Source organism: Stenella coeruleoalba (assembly GCF_951394435.1).
Source record: "Stenella coeruleoalba genome assembly, chromosome: 7".
Classification (NCBI taxonomy): domain Eukaryota; kingdom Metazoa; phylum Chordata; class Mammalia; order Artiodactyla; family Delphinidae; genus Stenella; species Stenella coeruleoalba.
Window position 1 is genome coordinate 112,793,718 of NC_137153.1, and position 23,589 is coordinate 112,817,306.

Consider the following 23,589-nt stretch of genomic DNA (forward strand, 5'->3'; position numbering starts at 1 on the left):
GCCCACGGGCCCAGCCGCTCCGAGGCGTGTGGGATCCTCCCGGACCAGGACTAGGGCATGAACCCGTGACCCCTGCATCGGCTGGCGAACTCCCAACCACTGCACCACCAGGGAAGCCCTGCAGGTCATTTTTAACGTTTGTATGGACGTTGGCCTGAAGACCCTCTGTCCAAATGCTTTTGGGCAACGCAGCAGAGGTCCGGGCCTCAGAGTAAAACTATCACTGTCAGGTCCTAGTTCTGCAAGTTAACCTTCCAGCTGGTTGCCCATCTATAAAATACCTATCCTTGGGCTGAATTGGATTTCATGTTAGCATGATAGCCTGCCCTTTATTGACCATACTTATTAAACTTTAGTAGGGCTAAATGTAGGTCACCATTCTAGATCCCACTCCTGTACCACTGAGACGGAGATCGACATAGCTGAGGTTCAAAAATATACCTTCACATTCTAAAATTATGAATTGAATCCAGGTGTGTAACGTTATCATTAGTGATCCATCACTCTATCAAATCTCAAAGGAATCCAAGCAGGTATAAAGCATCATTAGTACTAAAAAGCCACCAGAAGATTTTGAAAGGTAAGGGGAAATAGGAAATTTCAATTATGCTCAGGAAACTCCATCCTTGGGCCCTGTAAAGTGGCCCTTGCCTAGTTAAGGACATGGATGAACCTCCCACCCCTTTTCTTAGATTAGGTTAGGCAGATTTCCAGAAATGACTGAATAAAGTGTTTTCCTTACCTCAAAACGCCAAACACTCCCCTCAACCCAAGACTCTAACCTTAAAATAAATGACTAACCTAATTAGCTTATCACAAAAATTAGACCAGTGTAAATAACAAACATTTATTGGTGTCACTTATGGTAGAAAAAAGTTCCTACACCAGATGCACATGACCCAATTGTTAAATAGAACATTTTCAAGGTGAACACACAGCCTTAACCCAGCTTTTTTACCCACTTTTGATGATAGCCAATTCTTCCTTGCCCCCCACCCCGAGACATGTGAGCAACTGCTAATGAAAAGCAGTAAACAGCCACTTGGGCTATATAGCATTTTCAACTCCACTCCAAGGTGAAGATTCCAATTACATTCGAGACTTAAGTTCTCTCAATTTTCTCCTAACGAAAGTTCCTGAGTCCAGTTATTTACAATATTACAGCACTAGCAGAGCAGTGTCTACAACTCGTCTTTGTCTGCTGGTTCCTCATCACCAGTTGGGGGAGGGCCTGCACTTCCATAGAGTTTGCTGATAATTGGCTGAACAATTTCTTCCAGCTCCTTCTTTTTAGCTTTGAAATCTTCAATGTCAGCATCTTGGTGACTTTCTAGCCACTCAATATTTTCTTCTACGGCTTTTTCCATGGTCTCCTTATCTTCAGAGGAAAGTTTACCTCCCAGCTTTTCTTTATCTCCAATCTGATTCTTTAGAGAGTAGGCATAGCTTTCCAACTCATTTCTGGTGTCAATGCGCTCCTTGAGCTTTTTGTCTTCCTCAGCGAACTTCTCAGCATCATTGACCATCCTTTCAATTTCTTCAGGTGTCAGGCGATTTTGGTCATTTGTAATTGTGATTTTATTTTTGTTGCCTGTACCTTTGTCTTCAGCTGTCACTCGAAGAATGCCATTCACATCTATCTCAAAGGTGACTTCAATCTGTGGAACCCCACGGGGAGCAGGAGGAATTCCAGTCAGATCAAAAGTTCCCAGAAGGTGATTGTCTTTCGTCAGGGGTCGTTCACCTAGAAGTCCCACACAAAAAACTTTGTTAGCTGTTACCGACAAACATTAGTACATCTGGATCCCTACGTTTCATTCTGTTAGAGCCTGTAGTGTCAAGGGCACTCTATCAGCCTAGAAGTGGGTCAGTGTTGGGAAAGGAACAGTGAGTTAAGTTACTAGTAACTCTTAATTGAATTTCATCTACTTTATAGCAGTATGAACCCTTTACTTGTTCTTGTATTTTTTTTTGCGGTACGCGGGCCTCTCACTGTTGTGGCCTCTCCCGTTGCGGAGCACAGGCTCCGGACGCGCAGGCTCAGCGGCCATGGCTCACGGGCCCAGCAGCTCCGCAGCATGTGGGATCCTCCCAGACCGGGGCACGAACCCGTGTCCCCTGCATCGGCAGGCGGACTCTCAACCACTGTGCCACCAGGGAAGCCCTGTTCTTGTATTTTAATATTTATCTTTTTAATTTATTTATTTGGCTGTACCAGCTCTTAGCTGTGGCATGAGGGATCTTTTAGTTGTGGCATGAGAACTCTTAGTTTCAGCATGAGGGATCTAGTTCCCCGACCAGGGATTGAAACCAGGACCCCTGCACTGGGAGTGCAGAGTCTTAGCCACTGGACAACCAGGGAAGTCCTTCTTCTTGTATTTTTGAATTTACTTATTTTGGCCATACCGCGCAGCATGTGGGATCTTAGTTCCCCGACCAGGGATCGAATCTGTGCCCCCTGCAGTAGAAGCGCGGAGTCCTAACCATTGGACAGCCAGGGAATTCCCCCAGAAGGTATTTTTAATGGGAAAGAGTGCTACATAGCTAGGTAAGAAATAGATTTTAGTACTGGCTCTACCAAACTCAACGCTAGTTAAATTAGGGCCCTCCCACCTGAAAATAACAGATATTTCTTTCCCTAGACATTTCAATAGAGTATGTTAAAAAAGTCAAGCTCTTCAAAAACGTACCATGGTATTAACAAATGTAAGCAATTACCTTCATAGACCTTGATGGTAACAGTTGGCTGATTATCAGAGGCTGTAGAAAAGATCTGAGACTTCTTGGTGGGCACCACAGTGTTCCTTGGAATCAGTTTGGTCATGACACCTCCCACGGTTTCAATACCAAGTGTAAGGGGACATACATCAAGCAATACCAGATCACCTAAAAAGGTAAGTTAATCAAGCTAAGTTCTAATTCAGGAGTCACAGAAGCAATTCCAAGCAGACCCCACAAACAATACAACTTCATCTTCTCCATCTTGCCACTTGATTAGGTTCTATGCAAAATCATTTCAGAAGCAATGAATTAAATATAGTTGCTAAGGATCTTGAGACTGTGCCAGGTCTTGACCTCACTGTACCCTTTACTAGCTGTGTGAGCTTGCTGCTCATAATCTATTGCTTTCTAAAGCAACAGCTAATTATACTCTGAAGCACTATGGAAGATGCTGTGACACTGGCTTACCTGTATCTTGATCACCAGAGAGTACACCAGCCTGGACAGCAGCACCATACGCTACAGCCTCATCTGGGTTTATGCCACGGGATGGCTCCTTGCCATTGAAAAACTCTTTAACCAGTTGTTGAATCTTTGGGATTCTAGTAGAGCCACCAACAAGAACAATTTCATCAATATCAGACTTCTTTAAATCAGAATCTTCCAGCACTTTCTGGACAGGCTTCATGGTAGAACGGAACAGGTCCTAGAATAAGTGACAAATTACTGTGATGATGCCTGTCATACCCAGGTATAGTCAAAATACCTAAATGCATTGTCCCAAACTCAGACAGTCTAACTAGATCTCGTTAGCAAAGCAAAAAACAGGAACATACCATGTTTAGCTCTTCAAATTTGGCCCGAGTCAGGGTCTCAGAGAAGTCTTCTCCTTCATAGAAGGACTCAATTTCAATTCTTGCTTGATGTTGAGAAGACAGGGCCCGTTTGGCCTTTTCAACCTCACGCCGGAGTTTCTGCACAGCTCTGTTGTCTTTCCGAACATCTTTGCCAGTTTTCTTTTTGTAGAGCTTGATGAAGTGTTCCATGACACGCTGGTCAAAGTCTTCTCCACCCAAATGAGTATCTCCATTAGTGGCCACGACTTCAAAGACACCATTATCAATGGTGAGAAGAGACACATCAAAGGTTCCACCACCCAAGTCAAACACCAGGATGTTCTTCTCCCCTTCCCTCTTATCCAGGCCGTAAGCAATAGCAGCTGCTGTACTGTTAGGAGAATGAGAAAGAAAAAAAATAAATGACTTAGTTAAGTCTACCTTTCCCCATTTGGCAACTATGCCATATTTTTTAATTTAACACTTACGGCTCATTGATGATCCTCATAACATTCAACCCAGCAATAGTTCCAGCATCTTTGGTTGCCTGGCGTTGGGCATCATTGAAATAGGCTGGTACAGTAACAACTGCATGAGTAACCTAAAATGATAACAAAAGATAATTAAACATATTTTATCACACGGCTTAACCTTTATTTAAGTTACAGCCAAACCATCGCTTTATTAAGATAGGTATAATATATAATTTTATACCCATGGATTTGCAAGCATTAAGTGATAACACAAGAAAGGCGCTAGTATTTTGTTTGGCCTACAGTAAAGCACGCAAGTAATTAAGACTGATGCATGGATGTCATTCAGATTTTTAAAACGATGAAAGCATCAACACAACACAATCAATTAAGAATAGTAATAATAAAACTGCTCGACATTGTTCTAGAAATACTTACCTTCTTTCCCAAATAAGCCTCGGCAGTTTCCTTCATTTTAGTGAGAACCATGGCAGAAATTTCTTCAGGAGCAAATGTCTTTGTTTGCCCACCTCCAACATCAACTTGAATGTACGGTTTAGTTTTCTTTTCAACCACCTATTTTAAAGAATAATTATTTTCAGACGTAGAAGCAATGACATTTTAAACTTTAAAAAGAGGAATGTCTGAGACCCACTTCTTCCCCCCCAGTTTGGTTTACTTTGGTCCTTTGGAGCTGAATATTGAACAGAAATACTTTAAGGAGTATAGGTGTCTGATAATTACAAGCCTCTTCAGTTTTAACCAGTCTCTTAATGCTAAACTATTGCGGACAGAGTAGTTACGCATGAAATTTCTTTGCCAACCTAACTTTCTTAAGTTCTGTAACACACTGAAACTATTAAATAAAAATTATAGATACACCATGTCTGTATCCTTTTTGCTCGTCTCTGCACTGTTTTTCAGTAACTTCTTAATCCTAAATACTCCCACCACCACCCCCACTTTCTTTTTTTTTTTTTCTCTCCCTTTCTATTTAGAAGTGAAAAACCAGGTCGAACCTTGAAAGGCAAGAACTTGATGTCCTGCTGCACAGACGGGTCGTTCCATGTACGGCCGATGAGCCGCTTGGCGTCGAAGACCGTGTTCTCAGGATTGGAGGTGAGCTGGTTCTTGGCTGCATCGCCGATCAGACGCTCCCCTTCAGGAGTGAAAGCCACATAAGACGGCGTGATGCGGTTGCCCTGATCGTTGGCGATGATCTCCACGCGGCCGTTCTTGAACACCCCGACGCTGACGGAAAAACCGAACAGAAGAAATCAGCGACGCTCACGGCAGCCCAGGAAGCCACTCCCCATTCTCCCCTTTTCTACAAACCCCACTTACCAGGAGTACGTGGTGCCCAGGTCGATACCGACCACCGTGCCCACGTCCTCCTTCTTGTCCTCCTCCTCCGGCCGCGCCGCGCCGAGCATCAGCAGCAGCACCGCAGCCACCAGGGAGGGCTTCATCTTGCCGGCACCGTCGTCCACTCACTCAGCAGGCAGGCAGGGCTTCGCAGGCAAACCAGCCACAGGCCGCAACACAAGAGCGCACCGAGGTGCCCGAGCTGAGGACGACACAGCCCGGGGTCAGGAGGAGCAGCGTACAAGGCGAAGGGCAGGTACGGAACTGCAGGCCGCGGCACCTACCTCTCACACGCACGAAAACCCCAACTCGACGCGCCTGTGAGAGCTCAGTCAGCGTCGACCGCGCCGTTGCCTACTCCGCTTATATAACCTCCCTCCAGCCCCGTCGTGGAGGCTGCCGATTGGCGAAGGCCCTGCTCGTTGGAGGCCGCTGATTGGTCCAGGCCACCAAGCTGGCCGCTGCGGATTCGAAGCAGCCTCCTCCGCAGCTAACGTCACCGCGACGCCCCCTGGGCTGACTCATTGGCTGCTGGGCGCGCCCAACAGCCACCAATGGGAGGCAACATCCGCCCCATGCTCCGGCTCCATTGGTTTAGCAGCTGCCTGTCCGTGACGCGACCTCCCACTCCGAGGCGGTTTCCGTCGGTAACCGCTGAGGTCCCGCCTCCACGCTGGGCCCTAAGGATGCCGGAGCCAGTCCAGCGTGCCTGATTCCCCCGAGGCAGTTGGACCTGGGTCCCTTGCTTCTCCACTGCCCGCCCGCCTGCCCTTCCTCCATCCCTCCCGATGGAAGCGGCTCTTCTTCCTCCTCGCCTCCATCCCGTCCCAGGCAGGCAGGTATCAGCGTAGATGCTGTGATCACCTCAGAACAAATTTCTCTGCCCTTCATAGCTACTACAGGTACTAGAGTGTACAAGCCCCAGGGCCTTCTGTTGCTCACCGGGCTGCAGCCCTCGACTGGGGCCTGGTCTGGGCACTGCCCGGTCGCGAGTCATGGCTCCTACTAGCCAGTTATTTTTCCCCGGCACCCCCTGCCCCGCTATCTTTGTCTATACCGGGCCTCTCCACATTGCCTTGCCCCACGGTAAGTTCCAGGGCTGGCCTGGCCAAAGTAATTGACTCCGCAGTCCCCTCCCCATGTGGCAGCTCTCCCCTGAAGAGTTTACTAATGCCATCACTCCCACCCTGGGATGTATCATTTTCCTAGCTTGTCACCCCCTGTCTTTCCTCTTCCTGCCCATCATTTCCCATTGTGGATCAGATTATCATTTACAAGGCCTTCCTCATCCTTTTTGGATATGTTTTTACCTTCACTCCTGGAAAAGGTCTGATCTGTGCTTAAACGCATTTGATAGACAAAGACGTCTTGATAAAGCCTTACTCTTGTAGCAAAAAGTATAAAGGCTGCTATTTACTTCAGGCTTACTATGTGCCAAGCATTAATCTGTCTCCTGTGCCTTTTGGTCCTTACAGTTCAATACTTGGCATTTCACATTTTACAGATGAGAAAATTGAAACCAAAAGAGATTAGTTAACTAGCTTGAAGTCATAGGGCTGATAAGTGATGGAGTTAGGATATCCAAGTCAGCTTGACTCTGTAGCCAATGCTCTTAACAATTTTTAAAAATGAAGTTCATTTATTCAACAAATCTTTTTGGGGGACCTACTAGAGATGGGCCAGAGGCCTGACACAAAATATTTTTGAGATGATTACAGAAAATTCATGGGACTTATCATAGTCAGGAGCTAATGACTCTAGTATTTTTTGCACTAAATGTTTTCTTGAGATTCACTTGTATGAACAATAATACTGTGTCCAAATAGCACTGAAACGTCTTACACACAGTTGACTAAGATGCTGAGCCTAGGAGTCAGTACTCAAGAATTTTCCTATCTCCTTTAGTGCTCCTCAAGGTTATACTGGTGACTCAGAGTTGACTGCATTCTTACTACAGAAGTTGCATCATCCATCTCTTTCAACGGATTGTATACAAGGATTGTATTGTATACAGTATACAAGGATTTGTATACTGCTGTAACACTGACCCTTCTTTAGGTTACCTTAGTCCATTATAAAGATAGAAATCACCATTCCACCGCATTACAGCTATGTATAATTTCAAGCAAATTTTCTGTATATACCATTGTCCATATCCATTAAAAACAGAGCTCTTAGCTTCAGCCTCACCCTTGATTGATGGAGTAACCTTTGCAACTCTACTTTTTCTGAGATTTAGAAAAGTTATATCTGGCTAACTGCTAAAGGGAATTGAGTATATTGGTGGTTGTAGTATCTTTTAAACATCAAGTATATCAGGTATGTTATATATTACAATATATTGCAAAGTGCAGTCATTTATGGATTGAATAGGAAAGTGCATAGATAAATCTAGTTTGCTGAATCGTAAATGCCAATAATAGTGTCAGTGCCAAGTTATCAATATTTAAATAAGTGCTAGACACTATGCTAAATGTTTTAAGTGCATTATCTCTTTTAATCCTTATGAAAACATTTTTTTAAACCCCTAATTTTAGGGCTAAGGAATCCAAACCTCCAAGAGGCAAAGAAACTTGCCCAGGAGATCACACAGCTAAGAAGATAGGGAGCCAGGATTTGAGCTTTGGCAGTTTAATTTTTAATTTCTATAGTCTAGGTTGTCATCCTGAGCTTCAGGTTTAGAACACTTACATATCGTTTTTAGGATATATAGTTACATAGTTTACAAGTATTTTGATACTGGTCGATAGACAAATGTAGAGTTTATCCAGTAATTTAAACCAGCTCATTTCACTTGTGCTCTTATGGGTAAGAAAATAGATTTCTATTTCCCATCTGATCTCAGAAAACTAAGCAGAGTCAGGACTGATTAGGATTGAATATTATTTAGTCCCCAAATCTTCCTTTCTGAAAGGGCATTAAAGGCATAGAGCAAGAAGGAAAAGGAAAAGTCCTATGTAATTGACAAGTTGAATGTTGACTGACAAGTTGAAGTTCTGATAATTAAGAATTTTTCACATGCTTTGTTGGAGAAAATATTCAACTAAGAGATAGGACACATGACCGTAGGAAAAAACAACCTCCCAGAGCCTCAGTTTCTTCATCTATTGAATGTCAGGGATTTCTGTCCCTGCCTGTCTTAGTGGCTTGTTTCAAGGATCAAATGAGATACTGTATAGGAAAGTTGTAGAATAGTGGTAATGCTATTATTTATCATGTAAATATACTATGAGAATAAATTTTAGAAGCTCTTCAAGAAAACCACCTCTTGAGAGTGAATTTTCAAGATTACTTTCAATGGGAAATAATAAGTTTGGTGATTACACTGAATTTGACAAAGATTTTTGGAAATGCTTTGAAAAGTGCTACATCTAATTACTCTCTTGGGGACTTCCCTGGTGGTCCAGTGGGTGAGACTTTGCGCTCCCAATGCAAGGGGCCTGGGTTCCATCCCTGGTCAGAGAACTAGATCCCACATGCATGTCTCAACTAAAGATCCCACGGCGAATATCCCACGGTGTAGATCCTGAATGCCGCAGCTAAGACCCAGTGCAGCCAAACTTTAAAAAAAAAAAAAAAACTCTCTTATATTGGCCACAAAGATGTCTTTTTTATTAAGAGACTGGGAATAATTCCTTAGCCTTCATTAAATAGGGGAGTGAAAGAAAAGTATCTCCCTAATACCTGAGCTGGGAGTAATAGGAGGTATGAATCATGTAAGACTTTTTAGTACTTCTGAAGGTGCAATGTGCTATTCAATAAGTTTTGTCTTTACTTTTAGAAAATGAATTTAATCATTAATAGAGAAACTTTCCCGCCCTTCCCCACACACAAAAGTAACAAACAGGGCTTCCGTGGTGGCGCAATGGTTAAGAATCCGCCTGCCAATGCAGGGGACATGGGTTCGAGCCCTAGTCCGGGAAGATCCCACATGCCGCAGAGCAAGTAAGCCCATGCGCCACAACTACTGAGCCTGAGCTCTAGAGCCCGCGAGCCACAACTACTGAGCCCACGTGCTGCAGCTGCTGAAGCCCGCACACCTAGAGCCCGTGCTCCACAACAAGAGAGGCCACCACAATGAGAAGCCTGCGCACCGCAACGAGGAGTAAGCCCCACTCGCTGCAACTAGAGAAAGCCTGCGCGCAGCAACAAAGACCCAGTGCAGCCAAAAATAAATAAATTAAATAAATAAATTTTTAAAAGTAACAAAGCATTTTCTGTTATTCACGTGTTTTTTTGGAGAAAGGTATTTAGGAGGGCATGTTGTGTCAGTGTGATGGGAAAGATCATAGGGTTTGCAAGCATTAAAAACTGAGTTCCAGTTCTGGCACTAACTAGCTGTGTGACTTAGGGCAAGTCACTGAATCTCTCTGAGGCTCTGTTTACTAGTATGTAAAATGGATATAATTCTGCCTCCTCACAAAACTATTTATGATTAAGGTACTTGATTAATTGTAAAGCATTTTAATTTTATACATAAAATGTTAGTTTTAATTTTCTTCTATCTTAAGTTTTCCTTTGAAGTAAAATAAGCTACTGAGGATAAAGAGCTACCTCTGTAGCTTCTGAGTGATAATATTTGATATATGTCTTAAATTTCTAAATTTTTAAAATAGGAAATATATATACATGGTGTAAAATTCAATGGGTGCAATATACAATATACAGTGAAAATAAGTTGGCCTGCCACCCAGTCCCCAGCCCTGTTACCCTACACTAATGAAGGTTACCACTGTCACTATGTTGCCTTCTAGAGATGTTTTCTTCATATGCAATGTGTATGTGTGTATCGCTGTTTTATTTTTTAATTTTTTATAGCCTCCCTGCTTATTTTAATTAATTAATTAATATATTTTTGGCTGTGTTGGGTCTTTGTCGCTGTGCGGGCTTTCTCTAGTTGAGTTGAGCGGGAGCTACTCTTCATTGCCGTGTGTGGGCTTCTCATTGCGGTGGCTTCTCTTGTTGCAGAGCACGGGCTCTAGGCCCGGGGGCTTCAGCAGCTGTGGCTTGCGGGCTCTAGGGCACGGGCTCAGTAGTTGTGGCACACGGGCTTAGTTGCTCCGCGGCATGTGGGATCTTCCCGGACCAGGGCTCGAACCCGTGGTCACCTGCATTGGCAGGTGGATTCTTAACCACCGCACCACCAGGGAAGTCCAAGAAGACATTGTTCTTTTTTTTTTTTTTTTCATTGTTCTTAATTATCTGCTAAAAATTTATTTTTTAAAACCTGTCTCTTTTATATCTATATAATTCAATTGGATTTATTTATTTATTTATTTATTTTGTGGTATGCGGGCCTCTCACTGCTGTGGCCTCTCCCATTGCGGAGCACAGGCTCCAGACGCGCAGTCTCAGCGGCCATGGCTCATGGGCCCAGCCACTCCGCGGCATGTAGGATCTTCCCGGACCGGGGCACGAACCCGTGTCCCCTGCATCGGCAGGCGGACTCTCAACTACTGCGCCACCAGGGAAGCCCTGGAATTTATTTTTTTTAATGTGTGAGTTGTATATATTGTGAGTACAATTAATTTTTTTCCACATGGATACGCAAATATCCCAGCACCATTTTTCATAGTATTTTGTTAGCCTCTGTCTTAATTTCTATAGCTATAGAGAGCTGGCCCTTGAACAACACAGGTTTGAACTGCATGGGTCCACACATGTTTTCAATAGGAAATACTACAGTACTACACAATCTGAGGTTGGTTGAATCTGTGGATGCAGAACTGTGGATACAGAGGAACAACTGTAAGTTACATTCAGATTTTCTGCTATGCAGAGGGTTGGTGCCCCTAACCCCACACACTGGTCAAGGGTCAACTGTAATAAATTTTGATACCTGGTAGGACAAGTCCTTCCTTCCACATTACTCTTCTTCAGGAGTGTTGTTGGCTAATCTTGGTGCTTTGTATTTCCATATAAATTTTAGAATTAGCTTATAAAGTTAGCAAAACAAATTTTATTAAGTAAAAAAAGCAGGTTACTCAATAGTATGAGAGTATTACACCATTTACTTTTAAAATAAGCTTTACAAAGTATTAAGTTTCTATTTAACTTATTTCTGTATTCTAGAATTTCTTTAATTTGCATGAATTTGGCATTTAAAAATTTGTTATCAGGAGTAAACAATTTCCATTTTGAAATGACAATTTATGATTTGTCAGTATGATGAAATATGTTGCCATTAAAATTGTTGATATCTGATTTTCAAAGAGTATACAAATTGTAAGCATGTTACTTTTTTGTCTATACTTTTTGTTATTAAAAAAAATCTCTGTTTATCAGGAGCTTAACAAGCTTGAGAAACTTTGAGAACTTAACTAAATAATACAAGACAATGAAAAAAGTTGTCAGTGAAAGATGTAAAATGTGATTACGTTAAAGATATTTCATATATTATAATTAGTCATGGGTTAAATTCAAATACAGATAATACACAAAAGCTTTATGATCCATTAACATTACAGCTCCTATCAGTCTGGACATCCCTTGCACTGGTAGAAAAATAAGTTTTATAGTAGATTTCATTGGGCTGAAGTGTGAGTAGCATGATTTATGATCCTGTTCTACAGGAAATGATCCTCATTTCCAGTATTCTCAAGTTTTAGGCTTTTATCTGTTGTCCTCGATTTAGCCAATAATTTAAAATTCCTTGGCAAGTGTTACAAAACCATACGACTATGTGAATACACTGCCTTAAATCATAAGCTCCATCAGCTTCATAGTAAATCGACCTCTGAGTATCACTATTTCTGAACCTGCCAGTGGGGGCCAGTGCAGGACAACCAAGGGCGCAGAGCATGGAGTAGGGCTGTGACTGGAATCTTGTCCTTTACTTTCAATTGGATAGTTTAAGCGCAAAAAGGACTTTATGAAGGATATTTTGTGCCACCTGTGTATAGGACAGCTTTCATGTCTGTCTCTCTGGATTTTCCAGAGATTTAGAAAAATTTTCCCATTAAGAAATAACATATAGTTAATTCACATGTATTTTTTGTTATTCAAAATGTGATGAGTCAACCTAAATGTCCATCAACAGGGGACGCTAAATTAACTAGGGTAGATTGTACTATGGAAATATTGTGCAAGGTTCAAAACAAGGAGGTAGATTTTTATGTATCTATATGGAATATAGATATGGAAGATGCCAGGATTTACTCTTACATGAAAAAAGCGTTATAGAACATGGAACAGTATGTACAGTGTGATTCTATTTGGGTTAAACAACCCACCACCAAATCTGGGCAGATACCTATCAAATTGACAAGAGTAGCTACTGGATGGAATTGGGGGGGAATCAAGAGGAACTTTTGACTTATTTGTATTGTATACATTTTTTAAACTTTATTATTTATTTATTTTTTCTTAAAATTTTTGTATTGGAGTATAGTTGATTTACAATATTGTGTTAGACTCAGATGTACAGCAAAGTGATTTCGTTATATGTATACATACATCTATTTTTTTTCAGATTCTTTTCCCATATAGGTTATTACAGAGTATTGAGTAGAGTTCCCTGTGCTATACAGTAGGTCCTTGTTGATTATCTGTTTTATATATAACACTGTGTATATGTTAATCCCCACCTCCTAGTTTATCCCTCCCCCCCACCTTTCCCCTTTGGTAACTGTATGTTTTCTAAGTCTGTGAGTCTGTTTCTGTTTTGTAAATAAGTTCATTTGTATCATTTTTTAGATTCCACATTAAGTGATATCATGGTATTTGTCTTTCTCTGTATGACTTACTTCACTTTGTATGACATCTCTAGGTCCATCCATGTTGTGTATTGTATACATTTTCAAGAACAAGAATTAATATATTACTTGTCAGATTGAAAATAAATTTTATAAAAGAAATTAAGAAACAAAAAACGACTAAGTTAGCCTTTAGCATTGAATGTTTGCCTGCTGTTTGAGTTTGAACTATGTCAAAGCATAACATTTGTGTTTTGCTTTATGGTAAAAAGCTTTGACCTACGGGATAGATAGGGTTGGTGACGTTTCTGTTTTACAGTTGAAAATATAGTCTCAGGGACTTCCCTGGTGGTCCAGTAGGTAAGACTCCGAGCTCCCAGTGCAGGGGGCCCAGGTTCCATCCCTGGTTGGGGAACTAGATCCTGCATGCATGCCGCAACTAAAGAGCCAGATGCACCGTGTGCCGCAGCTAAGACCCGGCGCAGCCAAAACAAACAAATAATTATTTTTTAAATTTTAAAAAATAAATTAAAAAAGAAAATACAGTCTCAGAGTTCATTCTCTGCTGTATTGGTTTCTATCCATGTTATTGCTATATTTACATATCACCTAGTTTATAATTTAATTGACTCAGATTAGACACTAAGATTAATCTTTGCACAAGCTGTAGCTATCTACACCTAAGTATGTACTGGTTCAAATTAATTCATTTCCCAAACTGTGTGCCAAATAGATTAAAAAAATTGCACATAGATGAAGTCCTTGTTTTTCTCCCTTTCATCTTGCTCTCCCTCTTCCTAATCTTTATTTTTTTCTGGATATGGCCCTGCTTTTCTTTCTGGTATGGTTTGCTCTCAATTAACTGTCATATTTCTTTCCTAAGTATAGATGCATAATAACTTAAATGTTACTTTTCCCAGGGGCATGTGCTTTTTAATTAGGATCTCTTGAGGACAGGCTCCAAATTCAAACGAATGCAGGTATTGGACTAGATGATCTCTGATACTCAGCTCTAACATCCAGGATTCAATGTTTCTAACACTAAGGATGACATTTCAGGGGGCTTTCATGGATGTGAGGAAAAAATATTTTTGTCCAGAAATACTTGCCAAAGACCCCGAAATCACTTGGCATAGCACCTGCTTTCTTTTCTTACCTCCAAGACTGGCTGTGCACAAATGAAGGAAAGAACATTAAAAAAAATTCTGAGTATGTCACTGTTCTCTGCTTCTGTGGCAGAGTGGTCTGCAGAGTATGAGGTTGAGCGTGTGAAGAACTGAGCTCTGATCAAGATCTGGTACGAATTCTGTGACTATGGACAAGCAATTTCATATCCCTGTATGTCAAGGAAGGCTGAGTGATATAGTGGAAGGAAAAAGGCTTTGGCCATGGTTTACTGTTTATTCATCCCATTCATTTTTTTTTAAAGAAGATATATATTACATCCTAGGTAGTATGGCAGGTTCCAGAGAGACAGTGGTGAATAAGACGGGGTTCTCTGCCCTCAAGGAGTACTATTTATTGAGTGTCTTTTCACCTCTCGAGTTCACTTTCCCCTGTGTAAAAGGCATTGAGAAAAATACTTCATATTCCACAAGATTTACTGTTGTTGTGATCATTGTTCTAATGTGCAGGTTGTGTTCCTTGGATGCGCTGGCTGGAAAAAAAGATTGAGAACAACTTACCTAGTTCAAGCTCTTCATTTGTAGGTTGACAGAGAAGGGCTCAGAACAACTAATTGACCATCCCAGTGCCCTTTTTACTTACTACATACAGTGCGGTTTTTTCACAACCCTCAAGAGCTTTTTGCAACTTTGGGGGCCCTTTCCTTTCCCCTTAACCTGGCCTGTGTGGTCCAGCCCATTTATAGTACTGTACTCAGTGTTAAGTGAGAGCAAACTGCTCAGGCTGGGTTCTTCCTTAGCAATCGTCACATGCCATTTCTTTCTTCAAATCCAACCATTCAGTAACTCCCAAGTGTTAACTTCCTTCTTAAAGTCATGGCCACTCAATTTGATGAAGACTTTCGCCAGGAATCTGGAGTACTTTGCACCTTAGCTTATTATTATGATCCTTAATCTGTGTGAATTATCCTTTTACCCTAAATTGTAAACCATATCCTGTTGCTTTTTTCATTCCCTTGTTGCTTTGGACAATGTTTTATAACAGAGCTGAGGAATAATCTTTGATCTGGTGGAATTCTTGATTCAGTTGAATGGCAATATGATAGCAATAATACCTGGCCAGTTTACCATAGAATGCTCTTGTGGTAATAAAACAAGGCTATAAATCTGAGGCAAATTTTGACAATTTTTAAAGATAATACATCAAGGAGGATGACTGAATGGAAAGCAGTCTGGGAGCTGAATCAAATCTGAACTTGTTGCAAAACTGACGCCTTTTTTTTTGGTCTGGAGACTCCTAGTGTTGGACGATATAATCATTGTGTTCAATTTTTTGAAAGACTATCAAGTGCAAAACATTCTATATTGCTCCAGGCAGCATAACAACTAGCAATGGAAGAAAGTAAAAGGGAAGTAGATTTTGTTCAGCAGAAGAACTTTCTAACATTTAATGCTGGCCAACAGTTGACCAGGCCTCCTTATTTAAGGAAGTGAGCACCCTGAAATTTGAACTGTTTGAAAGAGAAGTTGGATGACTATCTGGCTGGAGTTCCTGCCTGGGCCGGAGGTGGACTAATGACCTTTAAGCTGTCTTCCAATTCTAAGGTTTCTAGGACTGTTCAGCTCAGTTAACTTTATATTTGAATATATATGAATTGTTTTTATAAAAAATTTTGTATTAGATAAATTGTCAATCGACCTAAAAAACTGTATGGTCAAGTAAAATTTGATAAAAGGAGTGGGAAATCAGATTTAAGACTGAAAATCCAGATAACACAAAGGCAATTAATGACCCTTTTGACAGAAAGGAAGAAGAGTGGTGTATGGGTGTGTGTGTTTCAAATGATGTGTTCTGGCCAAGTGACACTTGTTATCTAAAACATAAATGCTCTAAATTGTTTTACTTTACACATACTTGCTCAGCCGGATTATTCACATCCAGCACTACCGTACGCGGAAGCAAGGGCGAGTGTTTGGTGAACAATTTTCCGGAAGCCGTTTCGCGGTACCCCAATAGCTCAAGACGGCTCCAGCCTGCAGCGGACTTGGGTGGTAAAAGCGGAAGAGGCACCGCTGGCTGCCGGCCTGAACTACTAGTCCCAGGGGCCCCCGCGGCGCCGCGCACGCGCCATGGCGTGGCGGCAGCGCCGCCGCAGGACGCAGGGAAGCCAACTAGCGAGTGGCGGCGGTGGCGGCAGCGGCGGCGGTGGTGGTGGTGGCGGTGGCAGTTCGCCGCGAGGGCAACGGCTCCGAGGCCGAGTGGCGGTCCTGCGCAGACATCGGTGCCCTCCTCCGCATGATCTTGGTGAGTGCACGTCCCCGATCCAGCTGCGCGAAGTGCGCGGCTCCTTGCCTGGCGGCCGTGTTGCTTCGGCCTAGGGCCGCAGCCTGCGCTGACGGTGGGCCGCCGGGTCCAGCTGACCCCTGGGCCCTTCTCTGCAGTGAGGGGAGAAGTGGGGGTGGGGGCACACGGTTAGGTCCAGGGAGAGATGTGGCGGCGCTCAGGGGCCAGGGCAGCCTGGGGCGGACTGGAGGGAGGGACGCGTGGGGGATGGGATGGGAAGGGACAGGAGGACCGCGGGGTGGCTTCGGGTGAGAGCCAGAGGCGAGCGACCTGGCAGCCAGGGAACTGAGTATGGGAGGCGAGGAGGAGGTGGAATGTCTTCTGAGTGCCGCTGGTGAAGATGTCTTGCTTCGGAGACTCTTGACAAGCTGGACTCACGGGTCGGGCAGCCCACCTACCAAAAACGTACACACCATACTTGGCATCTTTATACTTCCTGTTGGAGGTCTGTAAGTGAGGAGCTGTTGGTTGCTTCCATCTCCTTTCCTTCAATTTCGCTTTTTATTGACTGGCAAAATTTAAATGGGTGCTGGATAGGCAAGTCATAGAAATAAACAGGGTTCTGTGTATACATCTGCGTGAAAACAGGGAGGCATGGTGGTATGTTCAGATGAGAGCTAGATCAAAGGAGAAATCAGTGTTTTTATTTTAAAATTTGTGGCAAAAATCAGTTTGAGCAAGGTTTTGAACTAGAAAGGATTTTTAACCTGGGATTCACCAGTTGGTGGATAGAAATCAGGGGCTCCTTGAACTAGAATGGGGATAAAATCATGTTTTTATTTTTATTATCTGATAACTGTATTATCATTTCCTTCAATAATGAATGTAAGCAACAAACCGCAGTAGAATTAGCAATGCCTGTGACTTTGTCACCAATAAAAATTACAGATATTTTTGTGTCATGTTTACAGTTGTTGCAGATATCTTAAAATATCATTTGTGATATACTCCAATAAACATTTTAAAAATATCATTTATGCTTATAATTTTTTTGAATTATGGTATTACTGAATCCACTGTTAGATCTTGTTACTTAATGTGATAATAAAGGTGTACATATATTGCAATATCAGGGTTTTTTCATTGTTTTGCTAATATTCAGTATAATTAGTTGTTTTTGTAATCGCATATATTTAGTTATGCATTTAAAAGCAATCTGAGAAGGGGTCCATAGGCTTTACCAGACCACCAAAGAAACCCATGGCACAAAAAGATTAAGAATTCCTGAAGTAGAAATAAGTTTTGGGGATCTATAAGCCTGCCTGGAAGAATATGTTTCTCATTAGATAAGAAAAAAGTCAAGGCAGATAGGACGATAGTGTCGATGAAAGAGGGAATTTTGTAATCAGGGAAGTAAGAGAAAAGATTTGACTGGGATCAGAGTAATAGTTTTCAAAGACAGAATAGACCACAGATATTTCTTTCAGGGTACTGGGGAATCAGCAAAATAATCTGAGGAAGAAAGGGAAGTGAGTACTTTGGCCCTTAGACTTTTGTGTTAAGGCATCTCCTAGTTCCAAGTGATTGAAGGGGTTGAGCCCTCCAAGCTCTTGTATAAGCCTGTGAAAGAAAATTTTAGCATGTGCTGGTTTTCTTTAAGTCATGTAGGTAGTGTGGCTTTTAAAGGGGTGAGGATATTCTAATTTTTCTGTCTTTTTTTTTTTTTTGGCTGTGCCGTGTGTGGATTGTGGGATCTTAGTTCCCCAACTAGGGATCGAACCCCTGGCCTTGGCAGTGAAAGCTCTGGACTGTCAGGGAAATCCCCATCTATCCTTAAGTGAAAAACTGCAGGATCTCTCTTCAAGTATATTTTCCTATTGCCATTCTTCTTTCCATATATGATAGAAAGTAAACTTGCATATTATAGAGTTGAAGAGTTGATACGTCATTTTCTTGAAATTCCATTTTAAATTCTTGTAGTTCAGCTTCATTTTGGCATCAGACTTCTCACTGACAAATCACTTTTAACATTTTTTCAGAATATTCGTGATTTGAAATTTGCACCTGTTTGTAAAGCACCTGTCAACATCTTGTGTGAGATTTTTTTTTCCTCTAAAAGAATAGCAGTAATGAAAAACCACTACGGCAGACTATTTGTGGAAAAGATTAAGGGGAGGGTATGGAGAATTGAAGAAGAGTATTTTGTGAAACAAATATTGGTGCCGAAATAGTTTGTGTTGAATTAAACACACCGTATTACAAATCACTGCCTTGGAGAGGTCTTGCCTGATAAACCTTCTGGGTCCTTACACTGCCCCCTTGGCCATTCTTTCTCCCCTGCCCCTTTATTTTATTTATAGCATATATCTGTCTGGCATCATATTATTTGTATATTTATTTTATACATAAAGGGTCAGGAAAATTTAGATTGGAGATACTACTACTGAATGAGAGAGTGGGAGACTGGGGAGTGCTGTGTGGAGATGGCATTTGAACTGGACCTTCAGTCATAGATGTGATTAGCTATAGGGATATTGGAGAAGGGCTTCAGGTGCAGGGAACAACTTGAACAAAGACAAGGATAGAGGAGTTTGTAAATCAAATAAACATCTTAAGTCAGCTTGCCTCCCTCCCTCCATCCCTCCCTTCCTCTCTCCTTCCATCCATCCATCCAGTGTGTTAGGGCTGTAAAAGGGAAAACGGGAGAAAAGATTATGTATAAAGGTGGCTTGGGACGAACAAAGGCTGAAAACTCTAGGCTCCCCTGGTGATAGCATGTGACTGTTTGCCTCCAGGTGGATCTCTCCCTCCTAGAGCCCACAACAGTGAAATTGCTCACAGGGAGCCTGAATTCTATATACTGAAGAACCAGAGAGGCAGCCTGGGGAAATGAAAAGAGTCTGGGCTCTGGAGTCAGATAAATCTAGTTTTGAATTCCTTGTTTGCTTCATGATAGGTGAATGATTATGCAGTAAGTTATTTGTCTTTTCTAATCCTGTTTCCTCAGCTGTAAAATGGAGGTGATAAATAGCTATCACACAGGATTAACTTCAAAAATAATAATATATGTAAAACCTCAGGAACATGGCTTTCACTCAGTAATCGGTAGTTACCTTTTGATGTTCCAGCTTTCAACCTGGTTTCGTCCTTTTCTACCTTCATACCACATCCCTGACTTTAAAACAAGTGCTACTCTTCTGGTGCCTTCCTGGCCACTGTCACAGCGTTGTCACTTCCCACTTCACCCAGTTGGCTCCACTGTGAGTTTGTGAGCAGCTTTCCAGTGATGGCACTTAGCAATTTACCAGGTGATGCTGCCTGATAATGGCATTCTGGAAACAGCAACAATATGTATTAACTCTTATTTGGTGAAACTAACAATACAAAATTTGCCACTCTTTAAACATGATGCGCTTTAGTTTAAATTGGTTTATTTGGGAAAAGTACCCCTGATATTTGCAGAAAACTGAAGCAGGGAAGTGGATATATTCCCAATTGTAAGATGTTTCACTTTTACTTATTATTATTTTTTTTTAGGAGTGAGAGTAGTGGGGAGTTGGTTATACATTACAATTCTCCAAGATAAAGTATGATTTTTTTTGGAGGGGTGGCGGGTAAAAGTCTGATGTAAGTGGAATTCTTCTTACTTGCTTTGGAAAGACCAAAAAAAATTGAAAAAAATTTTTTCTTAAATGATTAAATTTTCCCCTTCAACTTTATGGTTTTTTCACCCACACATTTCCTTCTCTGGAGTTAATTTTCTCTTAGGTAAGAAGGATTTCAGTTATGTGTTTTTTTACATTTGAACTACCTAAACTTGTGTTTGTATAGAATTATTTGTGGCCTAAACTCTTTAATCTAATCAAGATATTTTCATTTGTAAAGGAACTAGGATCAATACTTTCTGTATTGTGTACACATTTTAGATGAAGCTTTAGACACTAAATTGTTTGATTTCTGGTTTTTAGAACTATAGATAATTAACGTTTCCTTCTTTATGTTTACCTATATTTCCTTATTTTTTTAAGTATGTTTCAATATGTATTATGATTTTTTTTTTTTTTTTTCGGTACGCAGGCCTCTCACTGTTGTGGCCTCTCCCATTGCGGAGCACAGGCTCTGGACGCGCAGGCTCCGCGGCCATGGCTCACGGGCTCAGCCGCTCCGCGGCATGTGGGATCTTCCCGGACCGGGGCATGAACCCGTGTCCCCTGCGTCGGCAGGTGGACTCTCAACCACTGCGCCACCAGGGAAGCCCTGTATTACGATTTTGTAAAAACATTTTCAGAAGGGAAGTTCTTCATTGCTTCTAAGCTGAAACCCAGTTTTGAACTCTGCAATGCAAAGATCAGAAGAAGTGGTGAACATCTGTTGATACTTCAAGTTCTCATATTTAATATATATAAATGAACAGTTGAGCAAATGTTTTTAAAAAAAATACAGACTTCTGAAGTCTGTATTTTTTTTTAAGTTTGAAGATGAACCAGATAATTGATAAGTATTTATACCTGAAAGGAAAATATAACTTAATACTAACGCTGTAATTAAATTATGTATATTAAGCCAAAATTATCTTCATATTCACCTTTTTTGTCAGCCATTTTAAAAAGATAAGGCTCTACATAAAACAAATGAAATACTGCCATTTGCAGCAACATGAGTGGACATAGAGAATATTGTACTTAGTGAAGTAAGTCAGAGAAAGACAAATATATCACTTATATGTGGAATCTAAAAATAATGCAAATGACTCTATTTTCAAAACAGAAGCAGACTTAAATATAGAAAACAAACCTATGCTGACCAAAGGGGGAAGGGGGTGGGGGGATAAATTAGGAGTATGGGATTAACAGATACAAACTACTATACATAAAATAGATAAGCAACAAGGATTTACTGTAGAGCACAGGGAATTATAGTCAATATCTTATAATAACCTATAAGGGAAAATAATCTGAAAAAAAGATTTATATATCTAAATCACTTTGCTGTACACCTGAAACTAACACAATATTGTAAATCAACTATACTTCAATAAAAAGAAAAGAAAAAAATATAAGGCTTTAAGCATACTTTAACTGTAAAAACAGGCAAGATGTCTGTTCATTAATCTAAGATGTCTGTCTGAAAAGATGCTTGCTTGGGCTTGCACCCATGTAATGCCTGTACACCCACGCTGGAGACTAGTGGGAAGCGTGTCATCAAACATGTTCAGTTCTTCTTTTTTTTTCCCTTACCTAATTTATGTTTTTAGTTTATTTTCTGTGAATTTTTGAAAGGATTAATATTGGAAAATTTAAAAGACAGAAATTTAGTTGGGATATTAGCCTGTTTCCTTTTTTTCAGGATCAGAACCAAATTATCTTCCCAAGCAATCTAAATTTTATCCAAATACATCTATTTTAAAAGTTTTTAGGACTTAGGCTAAAGTCATCTATTTTCAACCCACTCTGAACTGTCTCCTTTCATTTTCGAATGCAGAACTCTGACCCATTTCTTGATTTTACTTTCACTGTTTATAAATCCTGACTACCTGACAAAAATACATTAGGTCTAAACGTCATAGCACTTAAGGCAGAAATGCAAAATGTTTACAAATATGGATTTCTATGTCAGAAAAGCTTAGGAAAGAATAGATTAATTCTTTTCGCAGACTTTATTTCATCTTTACCTCCTTTAGAACCAAGGAATCTAACTTCGATTTCTCTAAAATAAAGTGCCTTTTAATATCTAATTATTCAGGGGTGTGGTGGGCCAACTTGGATTCTGATGGAACGTAACTTATTAAGTAAGTCTCCCTCTGAGGAAATTTCTATTCCATCATTCCAAAACATCATAATAACAGTAATGACAGTAATTGCTAACATTTATTGACTTCTATTTATTTACTTTTTATTTATTTTTATTTTTTTTGCGGTACGCGGGCCTCTCACTGCTGTGGCCTCTCCCGTTGCGGAGCACAGGCTCCGGACGCGCAGGCTCAGCGGCCATGGCTCACAGGCCAAGCCGCTCTGCGGCATGTGGGATCTTCCCAGACCGGGTCACGAACCTGCGTCCCCTGCATCAGCAGGCGGACTCCCAACCACTGCGCCACCAGGGAAGCCCAGACTTCTATTTATTTTTGAAAAGGTATTTAACTAACAAGATTTTCTTCCTTTTTTTTTTGTTCTGGAAGGTTCCTTGTAGGTAGAACACAGTGATAATAATGCTATTTGCAGTTTAATAATAAATAGTTGTAATTTTATGAAGTACCATTCTGGTAAATGTGATGACATAGACATGTCAGTCTGCTGTTTACATGCTTTCCTTAAATTTGAGGGTGTACCCTTGGATCTTGAAACAGGCTTTACCAGTATTACAGCTCAGCAAAAATGCAGCTAAAGCTCAAAGTCCTCTTTCTGCTCTTATGTTTGGTAGTTTTGTACACCCACTGTATTTATGGAAGAAGCTAAGTTTATGCTGGGGACCAAAGCTTCCTCAAAGCATGTGGGTGGTGAAATCTTCCTCTCAAGAGTTCTAAGGGTTTTAGGTTTTTTTTTTTTAACTATTTGGTTTATCTTGATCTCCAGATTTATATATGTCTTAGTGAGATGTCATTAGAGATTGTTGAATAAGAGGGAATTAGATTTGGTGGTATATAACTTCAGACTAATAAAATTAATGAAGGTTTAAATAATTGTGAAAGTTCCTGATATGCATTCCAGATTAGGTGGATATTTTTGTGTTACTTATTGCCTTTGGGGAAAAAAAAGGGATATAATTTTAATACCATTGCAGTTCTCCTTGTTGGTGTGTAGCATGTTATTGTTGAATTATACCGAGAGATTAAGTATTGTGTCCTTTTTGTTGGACTTGAAAATTTCACATTTTTTATTATTCACAGAATTTGTCTGGTCTTGAGTGTTTAAGTAATTGTACTAGCAGATCTTTCAGCAGGGGAGCTCTTAGTGCCACATTTTTATTATGTTTTCCTTTTTTAAAAAATTTAAATTACTACAGTAATAAATGTTCTTTGTTAAAAAAAAAAAACAACAACTAAAAGCAATGCAAAAATGAAAGCTTTTTTCCCCTGCATGTATATGCATATGCTAT

The 23,589-nt window shown here is 40.8% G+C and overlaps 2 protein-coding genes across 7 annotated transcripts in view; one reads left to right on the forward strand and one right to left on the reverse strand.

Moving 5' to 3' along the window:
* Positions 1–833: 833 nt before the first annotated feature.
* Positions 834–5,763, reverse strand: HSPA5 (heat shock protein family A (Hsp70) member 5). The gene is made up of 9 exons (XM_079927422.1): positions 5,680–5,763; positions 5,375–5,597; positions 5,050–5,281; positions 4,469–4,606; positions 4,046–4,158; positions 3,558–3,948; positions 3,190–3,427; positions 2,719–2,886; positions 834–1,744 (listed from the first exon to the last, which is right to left on the reverse strand). Exons 2-9 carry the CDS (start codon positions 5,497–5,499, stop codon positions 1,182–1,184), a joined length of 1,968 nt encoding a protein of 655 aa, XP_079783548.1. The 5' UTR covers positions 5,500–5,597; positions 5,680–5,763; the 3' UTR covers positions 834–1,181.
* A 10,039-nt stretch (positions 5,764–15,802) lies between these two features.
* GAPVD1 (GTPase activating protein and VPS9 domains 1) overlaps positions 15,803–23,589 on the forward strand; it is a 73,102-nt gene continuing 65,315 nt past the window's right edge. For all 6 annotated transcript variants that reach the window (XM_079925841.1, XM_079925844.1, XM_079925843.1 and 3 more), the window contains exon 1: positions 15,803–16,518. The gene's annotated coding sequence lies outside the window, so the exon portion shown is untranslated. The remainder of the gene's footprint in view (positions 16,519–23,589) is intronic.

Coding starts and splice junctions, on each gene's coding strand:
- HSPA5 (XM_079927422.1), bottom strand. CDS start 5,499: ATGAAGCCCTCCCTGGTGGCTGCGGTGCTGCTGCTGATGCTCGGCGCG. Junction 2,887..3,189: donor CTCTGGTGATCAAGATACAG/GTAAGCCAGTGT, acceptor TTACCTTTTTAG/GTGATCTGGTATTGCTTGAT. Junction 1,745..2,718: donor TACCATCAAGGTCTATGAAG/GTAATTGCTTAC, acceptor TGGGACTTCTAG/GTGAACGACCCCTGACGAAA.